Source organism: Mustelus asterias, chromosome 6, assembly GCF_964213995.1.
Source record: "Mustelus asterias chromosome 6, sMusAst1.hap1.1, whole genome shotgun sequence".
In the NCBI taxonomy this organism is placed as follows: Eukaryota; Metazoa; Chordata; class Chondrichthyes; order Carcharhiniformes; family Triakidae; genus Mustelus; species Mustelus asterias.
The window spans coordinates 120,048,492-120,069,451 of NC_135806.1; the positions used below are offsets into that span (position 1 = coordinate 120,048,492).

A 20,960-nucleotide genomic window follows, 5' to 3' on the forward strand; every position below is an offset into this window, starting at 1 on the left:
ATAATAATTAAATGTTTGTACAGCAAGACGTATACTCAATGCTTCTTTTTTAATCTAAGCATAGTTAGATTCAGCACTAGTCAGAGTATGTGAAACAAAAGCTATTGGCCGTTCTTCTTTCAAATGTGAAATGACTGCCCCACTCCATAACATGAGGCATTGCAAGCAAGCAATAATGGTAGCTTCGGATTAAAATGAACCAATACTTCAGATTTCTGCATAGCATCTTTGACATCCTTGTATGCTTTCTCACATTCTGTTGTGCAGTCCCATGACTATTTTACACATATCAAATTATGCAATGGCTTCAAAAATGTATCCAAGTTTGGAACAAATTTGCCATAATAATTTACTAATCCTAGAAAGGACTTCAATTGCGTCATATCCATTGGACGTGGTGCTTCTAACAGAGCTTCCATCTTTTTAGGTGCATTATGTGGGCATTTACTATCAATAACGTGACCCAAGTACTGGACTGATGTTTGAAAAAGGTCACATTTTTCTTTCTTGACACACAGACCATTTGCTTGCAGACCTTCCAATGTTTCTTCTAAATTATTCAAGTGTTCCTGTTCACTGGACCCTGTAATTAGAATATCATCCAGGTAACATTGTACACCAGAGAGACTTCACAAAATCTGATCCATTGATCATTGGAATAAGGCTGGTGTAGATGTTATTCCAAAAGGCAATTATTTATAACGTAAAAGACCTTAATGAGTAACATTGGTGAACAATGATTGGGATTCAGTGGCTGCAGTCATTTGTAAATATGCTTGTGGGAGATCAATCTTGCTGAATTTCTGCCCACTGTATAACCAAGCAAACAAATCTTCAATTAAAGGAAGTGGATATTGGTCAGTACACAACACCGGATTTACGGATGTTTTAAAATCACCACAAATACAAACTGGACCACCTGGTTTCATGACAGGTGTGATGAGAGTAGCCCAGTCACTCATTGTATCTGGCTCTAACACAGCAGTGTTAACAAGTCGTACTAATTCTTCATCAACCTGGGGACGAGTTATATGTCCGCTGCTCTTGCTGTGAGATTTTTAGATTTTATCTCGAGTTTCACTTGAACTCTCTTCATTGAGCCCAGTGTCTCTTCAAATATGTCTTCGACAATCAGTCATGATTGTAATGAATGGTGGAGCAGGCTCGAAGGGCCAAATGGCCTCCTCTTGCTCCTATCTTCTACGTTTCTATGAATGCATACTTGTAGGTCTGTTTTGGCATCAACCAATCTGTTGACAGTATTCCAGTTAAACTTTATCTTCTCCAACCATGATCTTCCAAGTAGAGATGGAAAATTACCATGGACCACATGAAGAGGCAACTCCATTGTTTGTCCACTCAGCTCTATGTTGATCTCTTCCGTGTATGTCCTTAAAATCACATCAGTTGGTTTTAAAGGAAGGTTCTTCAGCTTTTGTTGATATGTAGTTTCAGGAATTAAAGATACACCAGTATTAACCTCCATCCTAATAGGTTGTCCATTTAACTTCAGAGTCATCCAGAATCTATGTGATGCACCCTGTATGGATTAAATGTTCAGTTGGACGCCTTCATCATATTTCTGGACATTGTCTTCTGCATAGTTGTAACCCTTTTCTTCCATTTCGTAAATTCGTTTTGTGTATTACAACTTGCACTTCTTCTTGAATGTACCCAGATTCTTCTGAATATTCTTCTCAGGGGAAACTGGTCTTGTCCAACAAGCTTCTGCAATGTGACACATTTTGCCACAATTATTGCATTTACTATCCTTGCTCCAGAATTCACTCATTGAATGGCCCATTTTGACATATCTGTCACATGCTTGTTGCTATTTTGACTTCTTATGGACAGCTCCCAACTTGTGGATCTTCATTCCTGCACCAAATTGTGAAGTCTCTGTAACAGCCAGTTCCATCAACACTGCAATTTCTACTACGCCTTTAAAGTCAAAACTCGCGCAGTAAGCAATCGTCTTTGGATAGCCTCATTTTGGAGACCATAAACTAGACAATCTCAAAGTGTATCTTCTAACGACTCACCAAACTTGTAATGTTGTGTCAGCCTTTTTAATGTTGCCACAAACTGCTTTTGCTTTCCTCTTGATTCCTTCGGTGGAACCTGAACCATTCTGCGATGAGTAATGCTCTCGAAGAATCTTTGTCAAGTTATTGTAATTTTTGGTTCCTGGCTTTGCTGGATGAACCAAGCTCTGGAGCAAATTGAAGGTTTTGAATGTTTTACTTCCTATTGTACCGAGAAAGGCTGGTACGAGCAATTCATTTGCAATTTTACTTGCTTGTACAAAATATTGAAAATGCTCTGCGTAGGAACTCCATGATCATTTTCTTAATTGAAAGGATCCATGCATCCTAATTGACCTGTCATTTCTCTTGCAGGCACTAGTGACTACAGACTGTTCAGTATATATATTTTTTACTGTCTTCCCAGTACTCCCCTTTTTACCCATGAAAACATTCCTTCTTTTCAAACGTGTCAGATATTGCCTGGAATCTTACCCTTCTCTGATTTGAAGCATGCTCTCTTTTAAAACCACACAGAGTGCTTTCACCCTTTTGTTCTTACTTGGTCTTCCTTCATTGGCACTTTAATCTTTAATCCTCATAGAAATCATCATAGAAACCCTACAGTGCAGAAGGAGGCCATTCGGCCCATCGGGTCTGCACCGACCACAATCCCACCCAGGCCCTACCCCCACATATTTACCCACTAATCCCTCTAACCTATGCATCCCAGGATTCTAAGGGGCAATTTTTAACCTGGCCAATCAACCTAACCCGCACATCTTTGGATGTGGGAGGAAATCGGAGCACCCGGAGGAAACCCACGCAGACACGAGGAGAATGTGCAAACTCCACACAGACAGTGACCCGAGCCGGGAATCGAACCCGGGACCCTGGAGCTGTGAAGCAGCAGTGCTAACCACTGTGCTACCGTGCCGCCCTAATCCTATTGTTGATTTTCCCCAGCCTTTGAATATTCTCAGTGCGAGGACCTACAATTTTTTTTTAAACTTAAGATCTTTCCTTGGACGTTCTTGATGGAACAAAATCCCAACTCATCACCAATTGTCATTTTGTAATGTCCAATTATGTTAGGTGCTATGGATTGTACACCTAGGGTGGGATTTTCTGGCCACTCTCATCCCAAAACCGGAAAATCCCACCCGAGGTCAATGGATCTTTCCATGGTCCGCCCCTCGCCCGCTACGATTCCCGTGGTGGGCGGAACGGGAAAATTAATCATGTAGATTCAAAGTGACACACAACGGGTTTATTGAAAGAGATGCTCGCTGCACAGAACAGAAAATGAAACTAAGACAGAAGCCTGTGAAACACCCCAATGACTGCATGATCAAGTCATGTGATCTGCACTTAAAGCAATCATGCAACCACTTAAATAAATAATATTCTGTTAATTACCAGACTTAACTTTCTCATTGAGTTTAATGGTCACTCAATGTGCAAAAACAGCAATGCCATGAAACTCATAGGAAGGTTAAGTGTGCAGTACTATTTCTGCAATGCTAGTGGCAGAGTGGTCCTAGTCAGAAGCTATTTGGGGTGATATACAATTTACTGTGTATCTCTTCCTCGCTCCAAGGTGCCAACAGATGTGCACATTAATAACAATGTGCGTTATGCAAATGCTGTTATTTTATCAGCCAGTCCCAGCCCATTCAGCTTTTGTTCCTGCTTGCTAGGATTTCCTATCTCAGAATATTTTGCCCATAATAATCAGTGAAGGTGATATTTTCCTTTACCCTTCGGAAGTGTGCATGTTTGTTCCAGGGACATCACCAACCATGGGATTACTTTGCACAGAGGTCAGGACTGTGGCACTCATTGCTGAAGCTGCTTTCAATTTATGTTGATACCTGGAAAAGAATTATGCAGAAATTAAGTTTTTGCAGATGTATGATTTACCCTATCGACTGTTTCAAACTGGTCCTCATGAGGTTTTCTGAATAGCTACAAAATGATTTATTTTACTTCATATTTTGACTAAAATTGCATTTATATTATTTTTGCTAAAACGCTCTGGTTTTACTTTGTTTCACACACACAGCCAGTATTATAATGAGCTCATTTTCAACTGCAATATATGTTGACATAGTGGCTGCTTGACAGTCATTCTCTGGCCCCTCTGGATAACTTTATTAGCTGTCAGTCAGGCTGTAATGGATGGAGTGCCAAAAATAGGAAATAGAATTCCTCCGAAGATAGATGAAAGATGAAACGCTTTGAAAGGCTTCCTGGAGAATTCTTGCCCAGGCATCCGCCTATCTCAGGGGGCACAGTGGTTAGCACTGCTGCCTCACAGTGCCACGGACCCAGGTTCAGTTCCGGCCTCGGGTCACTGCATGTTCGCCCTGTGTCTGCGTGGGTTTCCTCTGGGTGCTCTGGTTTCTTCTCACAGTCCAAAGTAGTGCAGGTTAGGTGGATTGGCCATGCTAAATTGCCCCTTAAGTCAGGGGGACTAGCAGGGGAAATACATAGGAATAGGGCCTGGGTGCGATTGTGGTCAGTGCAGACTCGATAGGCTGAATGGCCTCCTTCTGCACTGTAGGGATTCTATGATTCTATTCTATGATATTCTACCTTGATTGACAGGTATACCTGACAAAGTTCCACACGAATAGTTACAAATTAAACATTACCCTGTGGGAATTCAGAATAACTCCTGGGGTCAGATAATAAGTTGACTGAAAGTTGGAAAACAACAGGTGTTGGCAATAGATCAGGGTGGTAAGGGATGCTGGATGGAATGCCTCAGCACTAAGTGTTGGCATCACTACCTATTTATAATTTACCTCAGTGATTTGGATTCAGAAACCTAATACAAACGGGTTAAATCTGCACTTGATTCCAAACTAAGAAAGTAATTTTGACTTTCTGCAACAAAGCAAAGCAGGCAGTAGCAAATTGGCAGGCCGTTTTATTTCCCTTGAAAGCATCAGGACTTTAATTTGCATGCAGAAGATGCCTAACGTCTTTTAGAAGCGGGCACACTGCCCACCTAGAACAAACTGTTTTCCAGTTTGGCAGCTGGCATACATCCAGGGCAGATTGGGCTCAACAATACAATTAGAAATTGGTTTGCCCAACAGAGAAGACAAGCACACTGATGTTGAGATTCTCTCCCTCTCACTGTCAAGGGTCAGACCTAGAGCTTAGCTACTCGAATAAAAGGTACTAAAGAGCAATCAATGGCAACAAAACCAAATCCTGACTCGACCCAACACAGCAACTTAGTGACAGGAGGTAGAAAACTGAAGGATAACTACACAACTGTGCCCCGCTCTCCGCTTCATAAGGTTCAGGCTTGAAAAGTACTGCGTGAGCAATGTTACTGTATAGACACTTGAGTCATCCCCACTAGAGCTAGGGGCATGGCCCCAGAAATAAGGGGGAGCAGATTTAGGACTGAGGTGAGAAGGAATTTCTTCACCCAAGGGGTTGTGAATCTGTGGAATTCCCTGCCCAGTGAAGCAGTTGAGGCTACCTCATTGAATATTTTTAAAGCAAGAATAGATAAATTTTTGAACAGTAAAGGAATTAAGGGTTATGGTGAGCGGGCGGGTAAGTGGAGCTGAGTCCACGAAAAGATCAGCCATGATCTTATTGAATGGTGGAGCAGGCTCGAGGGGCCAGATGGCCTACTCCTGCTCCTAGTTCTTATGTTCTTATGTTCTATCATATTATTCTCTCTGTTGGTGGAGTGGAATGAGTAAGACCTCCTTTAAAATAGAAGAAAAGTTTTTTTTTATCTGAAGGGAGTAACTATTTGCTTGGTAATACAGACGTTGATGTTGCTGAAAGGTGAGATATGTTGTTGAAGCTTTTCATCTTACACTCATCAGAACAAATGCACAATTACCAAATTTCAAACGATCATGACAATTTATATGACTAGAGAAAATGGTTGTAAGGGGTCCCATCGCACTTTTCTCCTGGAATGTAAGTGGTTGTGATTGTTGGAAATTTGGCATTCTTACATTTGACCTGATGGGTGAGAGTTTTCGCATTGAAAGCTGCCTAAGGTCAACGGACCATTCTATGGTCTGCCCCTCGCCTGCTACAATTCCTGTGGCGGGCGGAATGGGGAAATTCGCCTGATGAGTGCAAGATGAAAAGCTTCGACAACACGTCTCTTTTTTCAGCAATATTCAAATTAAATATTCATTGAACGATGTTGCTCGTTGCCATTTCCAGGCTGTAATTCATTTCGGCTTCACCGATGACTTGCTTATAGTAACTGACCTTTGCCTGATACACACTGGGACAAATGCAACCAAAGTAATCGAAATTATGTTGGCAGCTGCTAATATAAAAATCACTCCGTACAAGGCATCTTTGTTGTCAGATTGGAGATGAGAGGAGCGAGAACCCTGGAATGAATGAGAGAGGACAAATTATTCTGCAATATTATTTCCAGTTCGAGAAATATGATAGTTAACAATGTTGCCTAATGAGAAATAAAGACCAATTAAAATTTAAATTCCCTTACCACAGTTATCAAACCTGTGTCGATAAGTCTGGAAAGCACAGAAACGTTTTGTTCTATCTGGCTAAAAACAAAGACACTTAAATTATTCTCAAGGACATGGAATATATCTTGTTGATTTATTAGGAAAAGCATAAAGTTAAGACTAAAGGAAAAGTTTAGATAATGATTTTCAGTTAAAACAAAATCTGAATGAGGTATGATCAGGCATTTAAGCAATTAAACCATAGGGTTTTTAAAATTTTAAAGTTTAAAGTTTAAACTAAACTTTAAAAACCTTAAACTTAAACTAAACTTTAAACTTTACTGTACTTGTACACAGTCATCTAAGCAATTAAACCATAAAGATTTTGAGGGGAATTTTACCATTTTGAGTCTAAGTGCCGAATCTGGGCGTCAAATAGAACCGCGCCTGGAATCCTCTTTCCAGCGCGCCCATACGTGTTTTGCCAGCTCCGGCCCGATCCGCGCTGTGGGCGGGGCTTAGCGCTGGCGGACCAATCAGAGCTCTGAACTGCGCATGCGCAGTTAAAAAAAAATCTGACAGAGCGCGCCCGGGCGCGAAAGAAAAAGCACGAAGCGGAAAGAGCGGCTCTCTGACGATCATCATCTGGTTGGGTGGGGGGGGGGGGGGGGGGGGGGGGGGGGAGGGGTGAGGGGAGGGGGTGTGACGGATCATCCCCTGGGGGGGAGGCAGAGGAGAGGGGGTGTGACGTCTCATCCTCTGGTCGGGGGGATTACTCTTCCCTGCAGGTGCGAGAGAGCGGGAGAGATGGCTGTGGCTGGTAGTGTACCAGTGATGGTGCCAGGAGGGATCGGCCGCAGACAGGTAGCGGAACCCCCCCCCCGACCAGGGGATGATATGTCACACCCCCTCTCCTCCGCCCCCCCCCCCCCACCCTCCAGGGGCTGATCGGTCACACCCCTACCCCCCCTCTCCTCCTCCCCCCCCGCCCCCCCAGGGGATGAAGCGTCACACCCCCTCTCCTCCTCCCACCCCCGTCCCGCCCCGACCAGAGGATGACCTGGGTCAGAGAGCCGTTGCAGTCTCTGACCCCGCTCTTCGGAGGCTGCAGCGGTGACTTCAGACTTTTATTTTGCAGGTCGGTAACAGCGCGGACGCGGATCGGACCAGAAGTCGGTAAAGTGGGATTTGGCGGTAGAGTTGGGCGTGCGGTTCATTAAGTCGATTTAAATGCATGCAAATGCATTTAAATCGTCGGGCCGCCCGATTCGGGCGCGCGCCAGATCCGCGCCCAAATCGGGTGTCGGTAAAGGCGCGATCTGCTCGGATTCGGGTGCGGATTGCGTTAAAGGCCCGACGCCCAACTTTACCGCGATTTCGTGCCCGAAAACGGGCGCGAAGATTTGGTAAAATCAGGCCCTTTAGTGTTAATTACTCTGTGAAGGCATGTCCAGAAGGAATTCTTTACTCGCATGAGAATCCATTATTCCAGACCTCGATACTTGCTCTCTGCAAAACATCAACATGTCACATCCCTTCATATTTGTGTGAGACACCTTGATGGATCGCCTGGGAATGAAGTGCAAAGTCTCAAAACCTTCAAGCATTCATGCTTCACCAATTCAAAGATGTCCCCGGCACTTGGGGATGTTTATTAAATAGGTTTTGACACCAAATGGATTGCTTTCCTTTTGACTAATGTGTCACATGGACTCCGGGGGGCTGATCCAAAGAAAGTTTGTGAGCTACACTGACACATTTCAATTAATCTCAGCCTTCACCTGAGGTTCCCAGCATCACAGAAACCAGTCTTCAGCCAATTCGATTGGCTCGATGTGATATCAAAAAATGGCTGAGAGCACTGGATGAAGCAAAGGATACGGGCCCTGACAACATCCCGGCTGGAGACTGTAGTCCAGGAGACTTGAGTTCCAGGACTAGCTGTGTCCCGAGCCTAGCTGTTGCAGTGCACCTACAGCACAGCCAACAATTCTGAAAATTGCTCAAGTATGTCTTCTCCACAAAAAGCCCACCAACACCTCTACTTTCTCAGGAGGCTGAGGAAATTCGGCATGTCTGCTACAACTCTAATTTTTAGAAAATGTACCATAGAAAGCATCCTTTCTGGATGTATCACAGTTTGGTATGGCTCCTGTTCTGACCAAGACCGTAAGAAGCTATAAAGGGTAGTGAATGAAGCCCAGTCCATCACGCAAACCAGCCTCCGATCTATTGACTCTGTCTACACTTCCTACTGCCTTGGAAAAACAGCCAGCATGATCAAGGACCCCACGCACCTGGACATATGCCGGAATTTTACCGCCTCGCCCGCCCGACACTCATAGGATCCCACCCAAGGCCAACGGAGAATGCCTTTCTGCGAGCCTTGCCCGCCCTGATTTTGGGGCGGGCATGCCATAAAATTCCAGCAATTCTCTCTTCCACCTTCTTCCATTGGGAAACAGATACAAAAGTCTGATGTCATTTACCAACCGACTCAAGAACAATTTCTTCCTTGCTGCCATCAGACCTTCGAAAGGACCTACGTTGATCTTTCTCTGCATCCTAGCTATGACTGCAACACTACATTCTGCATTCTCTTCTTTCCTTTTCCCCTCTATACTCTTTGAATGGTATGCTTTGTGTAGCGTGCAATAGACAATACTTTTCACTGTATCCCAGTACATGTGACAATAATAAGTCAAATCAGAAAAGTAGGACAAATCCAATACAGCCAATTACCACAGTATCTGTCTACTGTCAATCAAGAGCACAATGATGGAAGGTGTCATCGGCAGTGCTATCAGGCAACGCTTACACAATGACCTGCTCACTGGTGCTCAGTTTGAATTTTGTCAGGACTACTTGACAGGAGGTGGAAAGTAGGGATAAATGGGGATATTTTCAAATTGGCAGGTTGTTCAACGGAGGTCCACAAGGAGCAGTGCCTCAGATATTTACAATCTGTATTAATGACTTAAACAAAGAAACAGTGAGGAAGGTATCTAAATTTGCTGACATCGGAGGGAATGTAAGTTGTGAGAAGGACACAAAGCGGCTGCAAAGAAATTTAGGCAGGTTACGTGAGTGGGCAACAACGTGGTTGATGGAGTATAATGTGGGTAAGTATGAAGTTATTCACATTGCTTGTAAGAATAGAAAAGCTGAACATTTTTTAAAAGCTGTGAAACTTGTAAATGTTGATGTTCAAAGTGGCTTTGGTGTGCTTGTACAAAGAACACAAAGAGTTAGCATGCAGGTACAGTGAACAATTAGGAAAGTATATGGCATGTGGGCCTTTCCTGCCTTTTGGAATACAAGAGTAAAGAAGTCTTGCTACAATTGTATTAGGCTTTGGTGAGACCACTCCTTGAATACTGTGGGCAATTTTGGTCTCCGTACCGAAGGGAAGTCAAAAGGGAGACAGTACAGCAGAGATTCACAAATTTGGTCCCTGGATGATGAGGTTGTCCAATAATGAGAGTCTGAGTAAACTGGATCTATAATCTCTGAAGATTATGAGAAGTGATCTCATTGAAACATTCAACACCGTGAAGGGGATTGACATTGTAGATACTGGGGCATCGTTGCTCCTGGCTGGGAAATCTAGGACACAGGGGCATAGTTTCAAGATGGGGTTGACATTTTTGAATGAGACAAGAAGGAATCTCTTCAATCAGAGGGTTGTGAATCTTTAGAATTCTCTACCTCAGAGGGTTGTGGATGAGCCATCACTCAATATATTTAAGGCTGGGATGAACAAACCTTTGGTCTCCCTTTAAGTCAAGGGATATGCCACGAGATAGCGAGTTGAGGAACAGGGAGAGAGTGCAGTTAAATACGTGGATGCAGGGGTGGTGTAGGAGGGAGAGTTTCAGCTATATGGATAATTGGAACACTTTTTGTGGAAGGTGGGACCTGTACCAACAGGACGGGTTGTGGTTCAGGGGCACCAATATCCTGGGAGGGAAATTTGCTACGGCTCTTCGGGGTGGGGGGGGGGGGGGGGGGGGGGGGGGTGTTGGGGGGGGGGGGGTTGAAACTAACTTGTCAGGGGGATGGGAAAAGGAGTTGTAGTCCGGAGGTCAGTGAGTGTAGTGAGGTACTGGGAAGGGTATCAAGGTCAAAGGTGGGTACCAGCAGACAAGAAGGTGGGTTGAAGTGTGTCTACTTCAATGCAAGGAGCACCCGAAATAAGGTAGGTGATCTTGGGGCATGGATTGGCACTTGGGACTATGATGTTGTGGCCATTACGGAGACATGGGTAGAACAAGGACAGGAATGGTTGTTGGAAGTTCCGCGGTATAGATGTTTCAGTAAGTGTAGGGTAGGTGGTAAAAGAGGTGGAGGAGTGGCGTTGTTAATCAAGGAGAGTTTAACGGCTGCAGAAAGGCATTTCGAAGGGGATCTGCCTACAGAAGTAATATGGGCGGAGGTTAGGAATAGGAAAGGAGCGGTCACGTTGTTAGGAGTTTACTATAGGCCCCCAAATAATAATAGAGATGTGGAGGAAGAAATTGCTAAGCAGATTATGGATAGGTGTGGAGATCACAGGGTAGTTGTCATGGGGGACTTTAACTTTCCGAATGTTGATTGGAACCTTTATAGGTCGAATAGTTCGGAAGGGGCAGTTTTTGTGCAGTGTGTGCAGGAGGGTTTCCTGACACAATATGTGGATAAGCCGACAAGAGGTGGGGCCACATTGGATTTGGTAATGGGAAATGAACCGGGCCAAGTGTTGGATTTGGTTGTGGGAGAGCACTTTGGAGATAGTGACCACAATTCGGTGTCTTTCATTATTGCAATGGAGAGGGATAGGGCCATACGGCAGGGCATAGTTTACAATTGGGGGAGAAGTAATTATGATGCGATTAGGCAGGAATTAGGAAGCATAGGATGGGAACAGAAATTGTCAGGGAAAGGCACTAGTGATAAGTGGAACTTTTTCAAGGAACAAATACTGCGTGTCCTTGATAGGTATGTCCCCATCAGGCAGGGAGGAAATGGCCGAGTGAGGGAACCATAGTTCACAAAAGAGTTTGAGTGTCTTGTCAAGAGGAAGAAGGAAGCGTATGTAAGGTTGAGAAAACAAGGTTCAGTTGGCTCGATGGAGGGTTACAAGTTAGCAAGAAATGAGCTGAAAAAGGTGCTTCGGAGAGCTAGGAGGGGGCATGAGAAGTCCTTGGTGGGTTGGATCAAGGAAAACCCCAAGGCTTTTTACTCTTATGTGAGGAATAAAAGAATGACCAGGGTGAGGTTGGGGCCAGTCAAGGACGGCAGTGGGAATTTGTGCATGGAGTCAGAAGAGATAGGAGAGGTGATGAATGAATACTTTTCTTCAGTGTTCACCAAGGAGAGGGGCCATGTTTTTGAGGAAGAGAGGGTGTCACAGGCTGATAGGCTGGAGGAAGTAGATGTTCGGAGGGAAGATGTACTAGCAATTTTGAATAAACTGAAGGTTGATAAGTCCCCTGGGCCTGATGAAATATATCCTAGGATTCTTTGGGAGGCAAGGGATGAGATAGCAGAGCCTTTGGCATTGATCTTTGGGTCCTCACTGTCCACGGGAGTGGTGCCAGAGAACTGGAGAGTGGCAAATGTTGTTCCTCTGTTTAAGAAAGGGAATAGAAATGACCCTGGTAATTATAGGCCGGTTAGTCTTACTTCGGTGGTCGGTAAGTTGATGGAAAAGGTCCTTAGGGATGGGATTTACGACCATTTAGAAAGATGCAGCTTAATCCGGGATAGTCAGCACGGATTCGTGAAGGGCAAGTCATGCCTCACAAATTTGATTGAATTTTTTGAGGATGTAACTAAGTGTGTTGATGAAGGTAGTGCAGTTGATGTCATATACATGGATTTTAATAAGGCGTTTGATAAAGTCCCCCATGGTCGGCTTATGAAGAAAGTAAGGATGTGTGGGATAGACGGAAGTTTGGCAGATTGGATAGGTAACTGGCTATCTAACAGAAGACAGAGGGTGGTGGTGGATGGAAAATTTTCAGACTGGAAACCGGTTACCAGCGGAGTGCCACAGGGATCAGTGCTTGGTCCTCTGTTATTTGTAAATTTTATACATGACTTGGAGGAGGGGGCTGAAGGGTGGATCAGTAAGTCTGCTGATGACACCAAAATTGGAGGAGTAGTGGATGAGGTGGAGGGCTGTTGTAGGCTGCAAAGAGACATAGATAGGATGCAGAGCTGGGCTGAAAAATGGCAAATGGAGTTTAACCCTGATAAATGCGAGGTGATTCATTTTGATAGGACAAATTTGAATGTGGATTACAGGGTCAAAGGTACAGTTCTGAAGAATGTGGAGGAACAGAGAGATCTTGGGGTTCATATCCACAGATCTCTGAAGGTTGCCACTCAAGTGGATAGAGCCGTGAAGAAGGCCTATAGTGTGTTGGCGTTCATTAACATGGGGTTTGAGTTTAAAAGCCGTGGGGTTATGCTGCAACTGTATAGGACCTTGGTGAGACCACATTTGGAATATTGCGTGCAGTTCTGGTCACCTCACTATAAGAAGGATGTGGAGACACTGGAAAGAGTGCAAAGGAGATTCACCAGGATGCTGCCTGGTTTGGACGGTAGGTCTTATGAGGAAAGGTTGAGGGAACTTGGGCTTTTCTCTTTGGAGCGGAGGAGGTTGAGAGGAGACTTGATAGAGGTTTATAAGATGATGAGGGGGATAGATAGAGTGAACGTTCAAAGACTATTTCCTCGGGTGAATGGAGCGGTAACTAGGGGGCATAACTATAGGGTTCAGGGTGGGAGATATAGGAAGGATGTCCGAGGTAGGTTTTTTACTCAGAGAGTGGTTGGGGTTTGGAATGGACTGCTTGCAGGGATAGTGGAGTCAGAAACTTTAGGGACATTTAAGAAGCTATTGGAGAGGCACATGGAGCACTTCGGGATGATAGGGAGGAAATAGCTTGATCTGGGTTTCAGACAAAGCTCGGCACAACATCGTGGGCCAAGTTACGGCCCGTAACCCAGTTACGGACACATGGGATTGAGGGTGATTTAGTGGTTTGGATCAGGAATTGGCTAGCTGTAAGAAAACAAAGGGTGGTGGTTGATGGGAAATATTCATCCTGGAGTTCAGTTACTAGTGGTGTACCGCAAGGATCTGTTTTGGGGCCACTGCTGTTTGTCATTTTTATTAATGACTTGGATGAGGGCGTGGAAGGATGGATTAGTAAATTTACGGATGACACTAAAGTCGGTGGAGTTGTAGACAATGCGGAGGGAAGTGGCAGGTTACAGAGGGACATAGATAAGCTGCAGAGCTGGGCTGAGAGGTGGCAAATGGAGTTTAATGCGCAAAAATGTGAGGTGATTCACTTTGGAAGGAGTAACAGGAATACAGAGTACTGGGCTAATGGTAAGATACTTGGTAGTGTGGATGAACAGAGGGATCTGGGTGTCCATGTGCATAGATCCCTGAAAGTTGGCACCCAGGTTGATAGGGTTGTTAAGAAGGCGTACGGTGTGTTAGCTTTTATTGGTAGAGGGATTGAGTTTCGGAGCCGGGAGGTCATGCTGCAACTGTACAAAACTCTGGTACGGCCGCATTTGGAGTATTGTGTACAGTTCTAGTCGCCGTATTATAGGAAAGATGTGGAAGTGTTGGAAAGGGTGCAGAGGAGATTTACCAGGATGTTGCCTGGTATGGTGGGAAAATCGTATGAGGAAAGGCTGAGGGGCTTGAGGTTGTTTTCGTTAGAGAGAAGAAGGTTAAGAGGTGACTTAATAGAGGCATACAAGATGATCAGAGGATTAGATAGGGTGGATAGTGAGAGCCTTTTTCCTTGGATGGTGTTGGCTAGCACGAGGGGACATAGCTTTAAATTGAGGGGTGAGAGATATAGGACAGATGTTAGAGGTAGGTTCTTTACTCAGAGAGTAGTATGGGCGTGGAATGCCCTGCCTGCAGCAGTGGTGGACTCGTCAACGTTGAGAGCGTTCAAGTGGTTATTGGATAAACATATGGATGATATTGGAATAGTGTAGATTAGAGGGGCTTTAGATTGGTACCACTGGTCGGCGCAACATCGAGGGCCGAAGGGCCTGTACTGCGTTGTAATGTTCTATGAAGGGTCTGTTCTGTGCTGTACTGTTCTATGTTCTATGATATGGTGAGTAGGTGGGAAGGTAGATTTGAAGCCAAAGATCAGCCACGATCACGCTGAGTGCTGGAGCGGGCTTGGTGGGTCATGAGGTCTGCTCTTTATGTTCTCATTAAAGCCTTGAGCTGAAGAGCTGGACTCCGGAGGGGAGGCGAGAACTAGGATTAGAGAACCGTGGATAACCAGGGAAATTGAGGGACTGGTCAAAAGGAAAAGAGAGGCGTATGTTAGGTCCAAGCAGCTAAAAACAGAGGGAGCTCTGGAGGAGTACAATGAAAGTAGGAAAGTACTCAAACGGGGAATTAGAAGAGCAAAAAGGGGTCACGAAATGTTCTTGGCAGACAGGATTAAGGAGAATCCCAAGGCATTTTATTCATACGTTAGGAACAAAAGGGTTGTTAGGGAAAAAATCGGACCTCTCAGGGACAAAAGTGGGGACTTATGCTTGGAGCCCAAAGAAGTAGGAGAGATCCTAAATGAATACTTTGCGTCGGTATTCACAAAGGAGAGGGATGTGTTGACTGGGAGTGTCTCTGAGGGGAGTGTTGAACCGTTGGAGAAAATCTCCATTACAAAGGAGGAAGTGTTAGGTTTGTTAGAGAATATAAAGACTGACAAATCCCCAGGGCCTGATGGAATCTATCCAAGGCTGCTCAGGGAGACGAGAGGTGAAATCGTTGGGCCTCTGACGCAAATCTTTGTCTCGTCACTGGACACAGGTGAGGTCCCAGAGGATTGGAGGATAGCCAATGTGGTCCCGTTATTTAAGAAGGGTAGGAAGGATAACCCGGGTAATTATAGGCCGGTGAGCTTGACGTCCGTGGTGGGGAAGATGTTGGAGAAGATTCTTAGAGATAGGATGTATGCGCATTTAGAAAGGAATAAACTCATTAACGATAGTCAACATGGTTTTGTGAGAGGGAGGTCATGCCTCACTAACCTGGTGGTGTTTTTTGAAGAAGTGACCAAAATGGTTGACGAAGGAAGGGCCGTGGATGTTGTCTATATGGACTATAGTAAAGCGTTTGACAAAGTCCCTCATGGTAGGCTAGTGAAAAAGGTTGGATCCCATGGGATAAAGGGGGAGGTGGCTAGATGGGTGGAGAACTGGCTTGGTCATAGAAGACAGAGGGTGGTAGTGGAAGGGTCTTTTTCCGGCTGGAGGCCTGTGACTAGTGGTGTACCGTAGGGCTCTGTATTGGGACCTCTGCTGTTTGTGATTTATATAAATGATCTGGAAGAAGGAGTAACTGGGGTGATCAGTAAGTTTGCGGACGACACAAAACTGGCAGGACTTGCAGATAGTGAGGAACATTGTCAGAGGCTACAGAAGGATATAGATAGGCTGGAAATTTGGGCAAGGAAATGGCAGATGGAGTTCAATCCTGATAAATGCGAAGTGATGCATTTTGGTGGGAATAATGTAGGGAGGAGCTACACGATAAATGGAAGAACCATAAAGGGTGTAGAGTCGCAGAGGGACCTGGGTGTGCAAGTCCACAGATCTTTGAAGGTGACGTCACAGGTGGAGAAGGTGGTGAAGAAGGCATATGGCATGCTTGCCTTTATAGGACGGGGCATAGAGTATAAGAGTTGGGGTCTGATGTTGCAGATGTATAGAACGTTGGTTCGGCCGCATTTGGAATACTGCGTCCAGTTCTGGTCGCCACACTACCAGAAGGACGTGGAGGCTTTGGAGAGAGTACAGAGGAGGTTTACCAGGATGTTGCCTGGTATGGAGGGGCTTGGTTATGAGGAGACATTGGGTAAACTGGGGTTGTTCTCCTTGGAAAGACGGAGGATGAGGGGAGACTTAATAGAGGTGTATAAAATTATGAAAGGCATAGATAGGGTGAACGGTGGGAAGCTTTTCCCCGGGTCGGTGGTGACGTTCACGAGGGGTCATAGGTTCAAAGTGAAGGGGGGGAGGTTTAACACAGATATCAGAAGGACATATTTCACACAGAGGGTCGTGGGGGCCTGGAATGTGTTGCCGGGCAAGGTGGTGGAGGCGGACACACTGGGAACGTTTAAGACTTATCTAGACAGCTATATGAACGGAGTGGGAATGGAGGGATACAAAAGAGTGGTCTAGTTTGGACCAGGGAGCGGCGCGGGCTAATTGTTCCTTGTTTCTCGTTTCAAGGCTTCATTCTATGATCATCTTGCTGGTGCCAGTACAGAGCGAGACTGCGGATAGTTGGGAACCTGTCTCGGGGGCAGGGAATTCAGATGGTGTTCGTGGAAGTGGAAATGACTAGGGTTGGGAAGCATTTTCCGATCAGGGCCATTGTGATCTCCTGGACTCGTTTCGATCGCCTCAGGGGGTCGGAGAGGAATTTCCCAGATTTTTTTTTTTCCCCATATTGGCCCTGGGGTTTTCACTCTGGGTTTTCGCCTCTCACTGGAGATCACATGGTCTGGAATGGGGGGGGTGGGGGTGAGTTAATAGGTTGTGATGAACAAAGCATCGTAGCTGTGAGGGACAGCTCGGTGGATAGGATATTGGTATGTAGATAGGCTGGAAAATTGGGCGGGGATCCTGGATTCAGGATTCAATCCTGGACCGAGGAGCGGCGCGGGCTTGGAGGGCCGAAGGGCCTGTTCCTGTGCTGTATTGTTCTTTGTTCTTTGTTCTTTGAGAGTGACTATCCTTGTCGTCAAGGCAGCATTTGACTGAGTGTGACATCAAGGAGTCTTAGCAAAATTGAAGTGAGTGGCCATAAGAGGAGTAGGCCATTTGGCCGCTTGAGCCTGTTCAGCCATTCAATAAGATAGTGGCTGCTTGGCCCCCCCACCGGCCCTGGCTATAATCTTTGATTCACTCCACTGTGGATCAAAAATCAAGTTTGCTGATGACACCACCGTAGTGGATCGGATCTCAAATAATGACAAGACAGAGTACAGGAATGGGATAGAGAATCTGGTGAACTGGTGCGGCAACAATAATCTCTCCCTCAATGTCAACAAAACGAAGGAGATTATCATCAACTTCAGGAAGTGTAAAGGAGAACATGCCGCTGTCTACATCAGCGGGGACAAAGTAGAAAGGGTCGAGAGCTTCAAGTTTTGAGGTGTCCAGATCACCAACTCCTGTCCTGGTCCCCCCATGCCGACACTATAGTTAAGAAAGCCCACCAACGCCTCTACTTTCTCAGAAGACTAAGGAAATTTGGCATGTCAGCTACGACTCTCAGCAATCTTTACAGATGCACCATAGAAAGCATTCTTTCTGGTTGTATTACAGCTTGGTATGGCTCCTGCTCTGCCCAAGACCGCAAGGAACTATAAAAGGTCGTGAATGTAGCCCAATCCATCACGCAAACCAGCCTCCCATCCATTAATTCTGTCTACACTTCCCGCTACCTCGGCAAGGTGGCCACTATAATTAAGGACCCCACGCACCCCGGACATTCTCTCTTCCACCTCCTTCCTTCGGGAAAAAGATGCAAAAGTCTGAGGTCACGTACCAACTGACTCAAGAACAGCTTCTTCCCTGCTGCTGTCAGACTTTTGAATGGACTTACCTTGCATTAAGTTGATCTTTCTCTACACCCTAGCTCTGACTGTAACACTACACTCTGCACTCTCTCCTTTCCTTCTCTGTATAGCGCGCAAGAAACAATACTTTTCACTGTATGTTAATACATGTGACAATAATAAATCAAATCAAATCAAATCAAAAAATCTGTCTTAACAGCCTCAGCCACAGGTTAGTGCTGTAGTTCTTCAGGGAAGTTTTCTAGGCCCAACCATCTTCAGTTGCTTCGTTAATGACCTTTCCTCCAACATAATGTCAGAAGTGGGGATGTATGCCGATGGTTGGTACAGCAGCCAGTAAAGAAGGCAAATGGTATGTTGGCCTTCATAGCGAGAGGATTTGAGTCTAGGCACAGGGATGTTTTGTTGCAATAGTATAGGGTGTTGGTGAGGCCACACCTGGAGCATTGTGTGCAGTTTTGTTGTTCTTATCTGGCGAAGATTGTCCTTGCGATAGAGGGAGTACAGCAAATGTTTACCAGGCTGATTCCTGGGATGGCAGGTCTGTCATATGAGGAGAGACTCAAGTCGGTTAGGGTTATATTCACTGGAGTTCAGAAGAGTGAGAGGGGATCTCATAGAAACTTATAAAATTCTAACAGGGTTAGACAGGGTAGATTCAGAAAGAATGTTCCCGATGGTGTGGGGAGTCCAAAACAAGGGGTCATAGTTTGAGGATAAGGGGTAAAACTTTTAGAACTGAGGTGAGGAGAAATTTCTTCACCCAGAGAGTGGCAAATGTGTGGAATTCACTACCACAGAAAGTAGTTGAGGCCAAAATGTTGTCTGATTTCAAGAAGAAATTAGATATAGCTCTTGGGCTAAAGGGATCAAGGGATATGGGAGGGAAAGGGGGATCAGGATATTGAATTCGATGATCAGCCATGATCAAAATGAATGGCGGAGCAGGCTCGAAGGGCTGAATGGCCTACTCCTGCTTCTAGTTTCTATGATGTGGAGATGTCGGCGTTGGACTGGGGTGAACACAGTAAGAGTTTTAACAACACCAGGTTAAAGTCCAACAGGTTTATTTGTAAACCTGTTGGACTTTAACCTGGTGTTGTTAAAACTCTTACTCTAGTTTCTATTGCAGCATTTCATTTGTACCTCCTCAGCTTCGGAAGCAGTCCGTTTACACATGCAACAAGACCAGGACAACATAATCGCCATTCCTTCACTGTTGCTGACTCAGAATCCTGAAACTCCCTTCCTCACACTCTGGATTTATCTGCACCACGTGGACTCCAGGGTTAAAGAGAGAGCACCTTGTGAATTAAGGGCAGTTTGGGATGGGCAACCACTGCTGGCCTTGGTGGGATGTTCACATCCCATGAATGAATTTAAAAAAAAGCATTGCAAATTTATTAGAGTGTATCACTCCTTGAAATCAAGGTATAAAAATGTTTATCCCAGCACCCTCCCCCAGTTGGTGGTCGGAGCTAACCTCTGAGAATTAGAATTCTTGTAGATGTACAAGAAGAAAAAGATCCTCTTTCTTCTTTTGGGAGATTCTTTGCATAGCAGATGGCAAAAGCTACCTCTCACGGTACAAGGTAGTCCAAGATTAGCAGGAAAACTGTCGCCAGTTACGGTCAGGCATAAATGTGTTAATTAACTGTACAAATGTTTCAGATCAAGAAAACTGGGGCAGCTCAGCCAACATCACTCATACATGAGGTGCGTCCAGCTCATAGTAAAGACACAAGTGGAATAGATGATTTTGCTACCCAAGGGAGGACATCAAGTTAATGCTCCAGAAGTTAAAATCTGCATCCTGGAACGAATGTAATTGACTCAACCATGCATTTCATACAAATATGGAGAGGAGAAGAAAGGCTTGTATTCATAATGCATCTTTCATGATCACAGGACATTCCAAAGCACTTCACGGTCAATTATTGAAGTGCAGTCACTGGTGTAATGTGGTAAGTTCAGCAGCCGGAGAAAAGGATATTGTGGACGCGACGGAGGTCTCAGCTGTCACCCAATGAGAGCTGCAGGTCGATCAGAGGGCGGTGGGTCCTCTGTACTTAGCAGCAGCACTGGGGAAGTGGTGGCTGCTGCCATTGGTGCGCCCACCCAAGGCTCCAGATCAAGAGGGGGCCCAGACACAGGTAAGTGATGACGGGAGGAGAGGAGCCAGCAGCAAAGCAAGGGGTGGCTCTCAGAGAGACCCCCTTCTTGATGCCAGGTCCCTTGGTCAGGCACTGATATGTCTTTTAATGAGGGAACATCCCTGGGAGCCTGCAGGCTCCCCATATGGAGAGCTGATGCCTGCCACTGAATGAATAACAACCATGGCAGTATGATGCCCTTAAGTGGGCATTGATGGGCCATTTAAGGGCCTCAATTGGTGGAAGGGCAGGGAGGCATAAATGGACCAACCTGCCATGACTTAATTGTGCTGGAGATGGATAAACGGTGGGGTCCCCACCCAACCCCCCTCCCATCTGATTAAATAGCCCCCCCATCATAAAACGCTAAGGCACAATATTCTATGCAGTTTGTATTCTATGCAGTTTATATCACAAACAGCAATGAGATAATGAGATGCATTTAGAACATTGTGGGCAATTAATCAGAGGACAAAGTGTCTAACACTGAGAGCAGAAATGTCTAAAATTGGAGAACTCATCATCAGAATCCAGTTGCGATGGAGTGGACATACAGCTTATATAAAATTATAAAATCCCAAAGGAGGTCATATATTCACAACTTAAACTGGGACACCACCTACGAGATAAGCCAAGATTAAGACGCAAGGACTCCTTGAAGGTGATCTTTCTCAGGAAGCA

General features: G+C 45.2%; 1 protein-coding gene across 1 annotated transcript in view; it reads right to left on the bottom strand.

Moving 5' to 3' along the window:
• Window positions 1-3,780: 3,780 nt before the first annotated feature.
• The window catches only part of LOC144494686 (cadherin-related family member 2-like), a 123,032-nt gene continuing 105,852 nt past the window's right edge, over window positions 3,781-20,960 (bottom strand). The window contains exon 21 of the mRNA XM_078213886.1: window positions 3,781-3,898. Coding sequence (XP_078070012.1) covers window positions 3,781-3,898 — 118 coding nt within the window. The remainder of the gene's footprint in view (window positions 3,899-20,960) is intronic.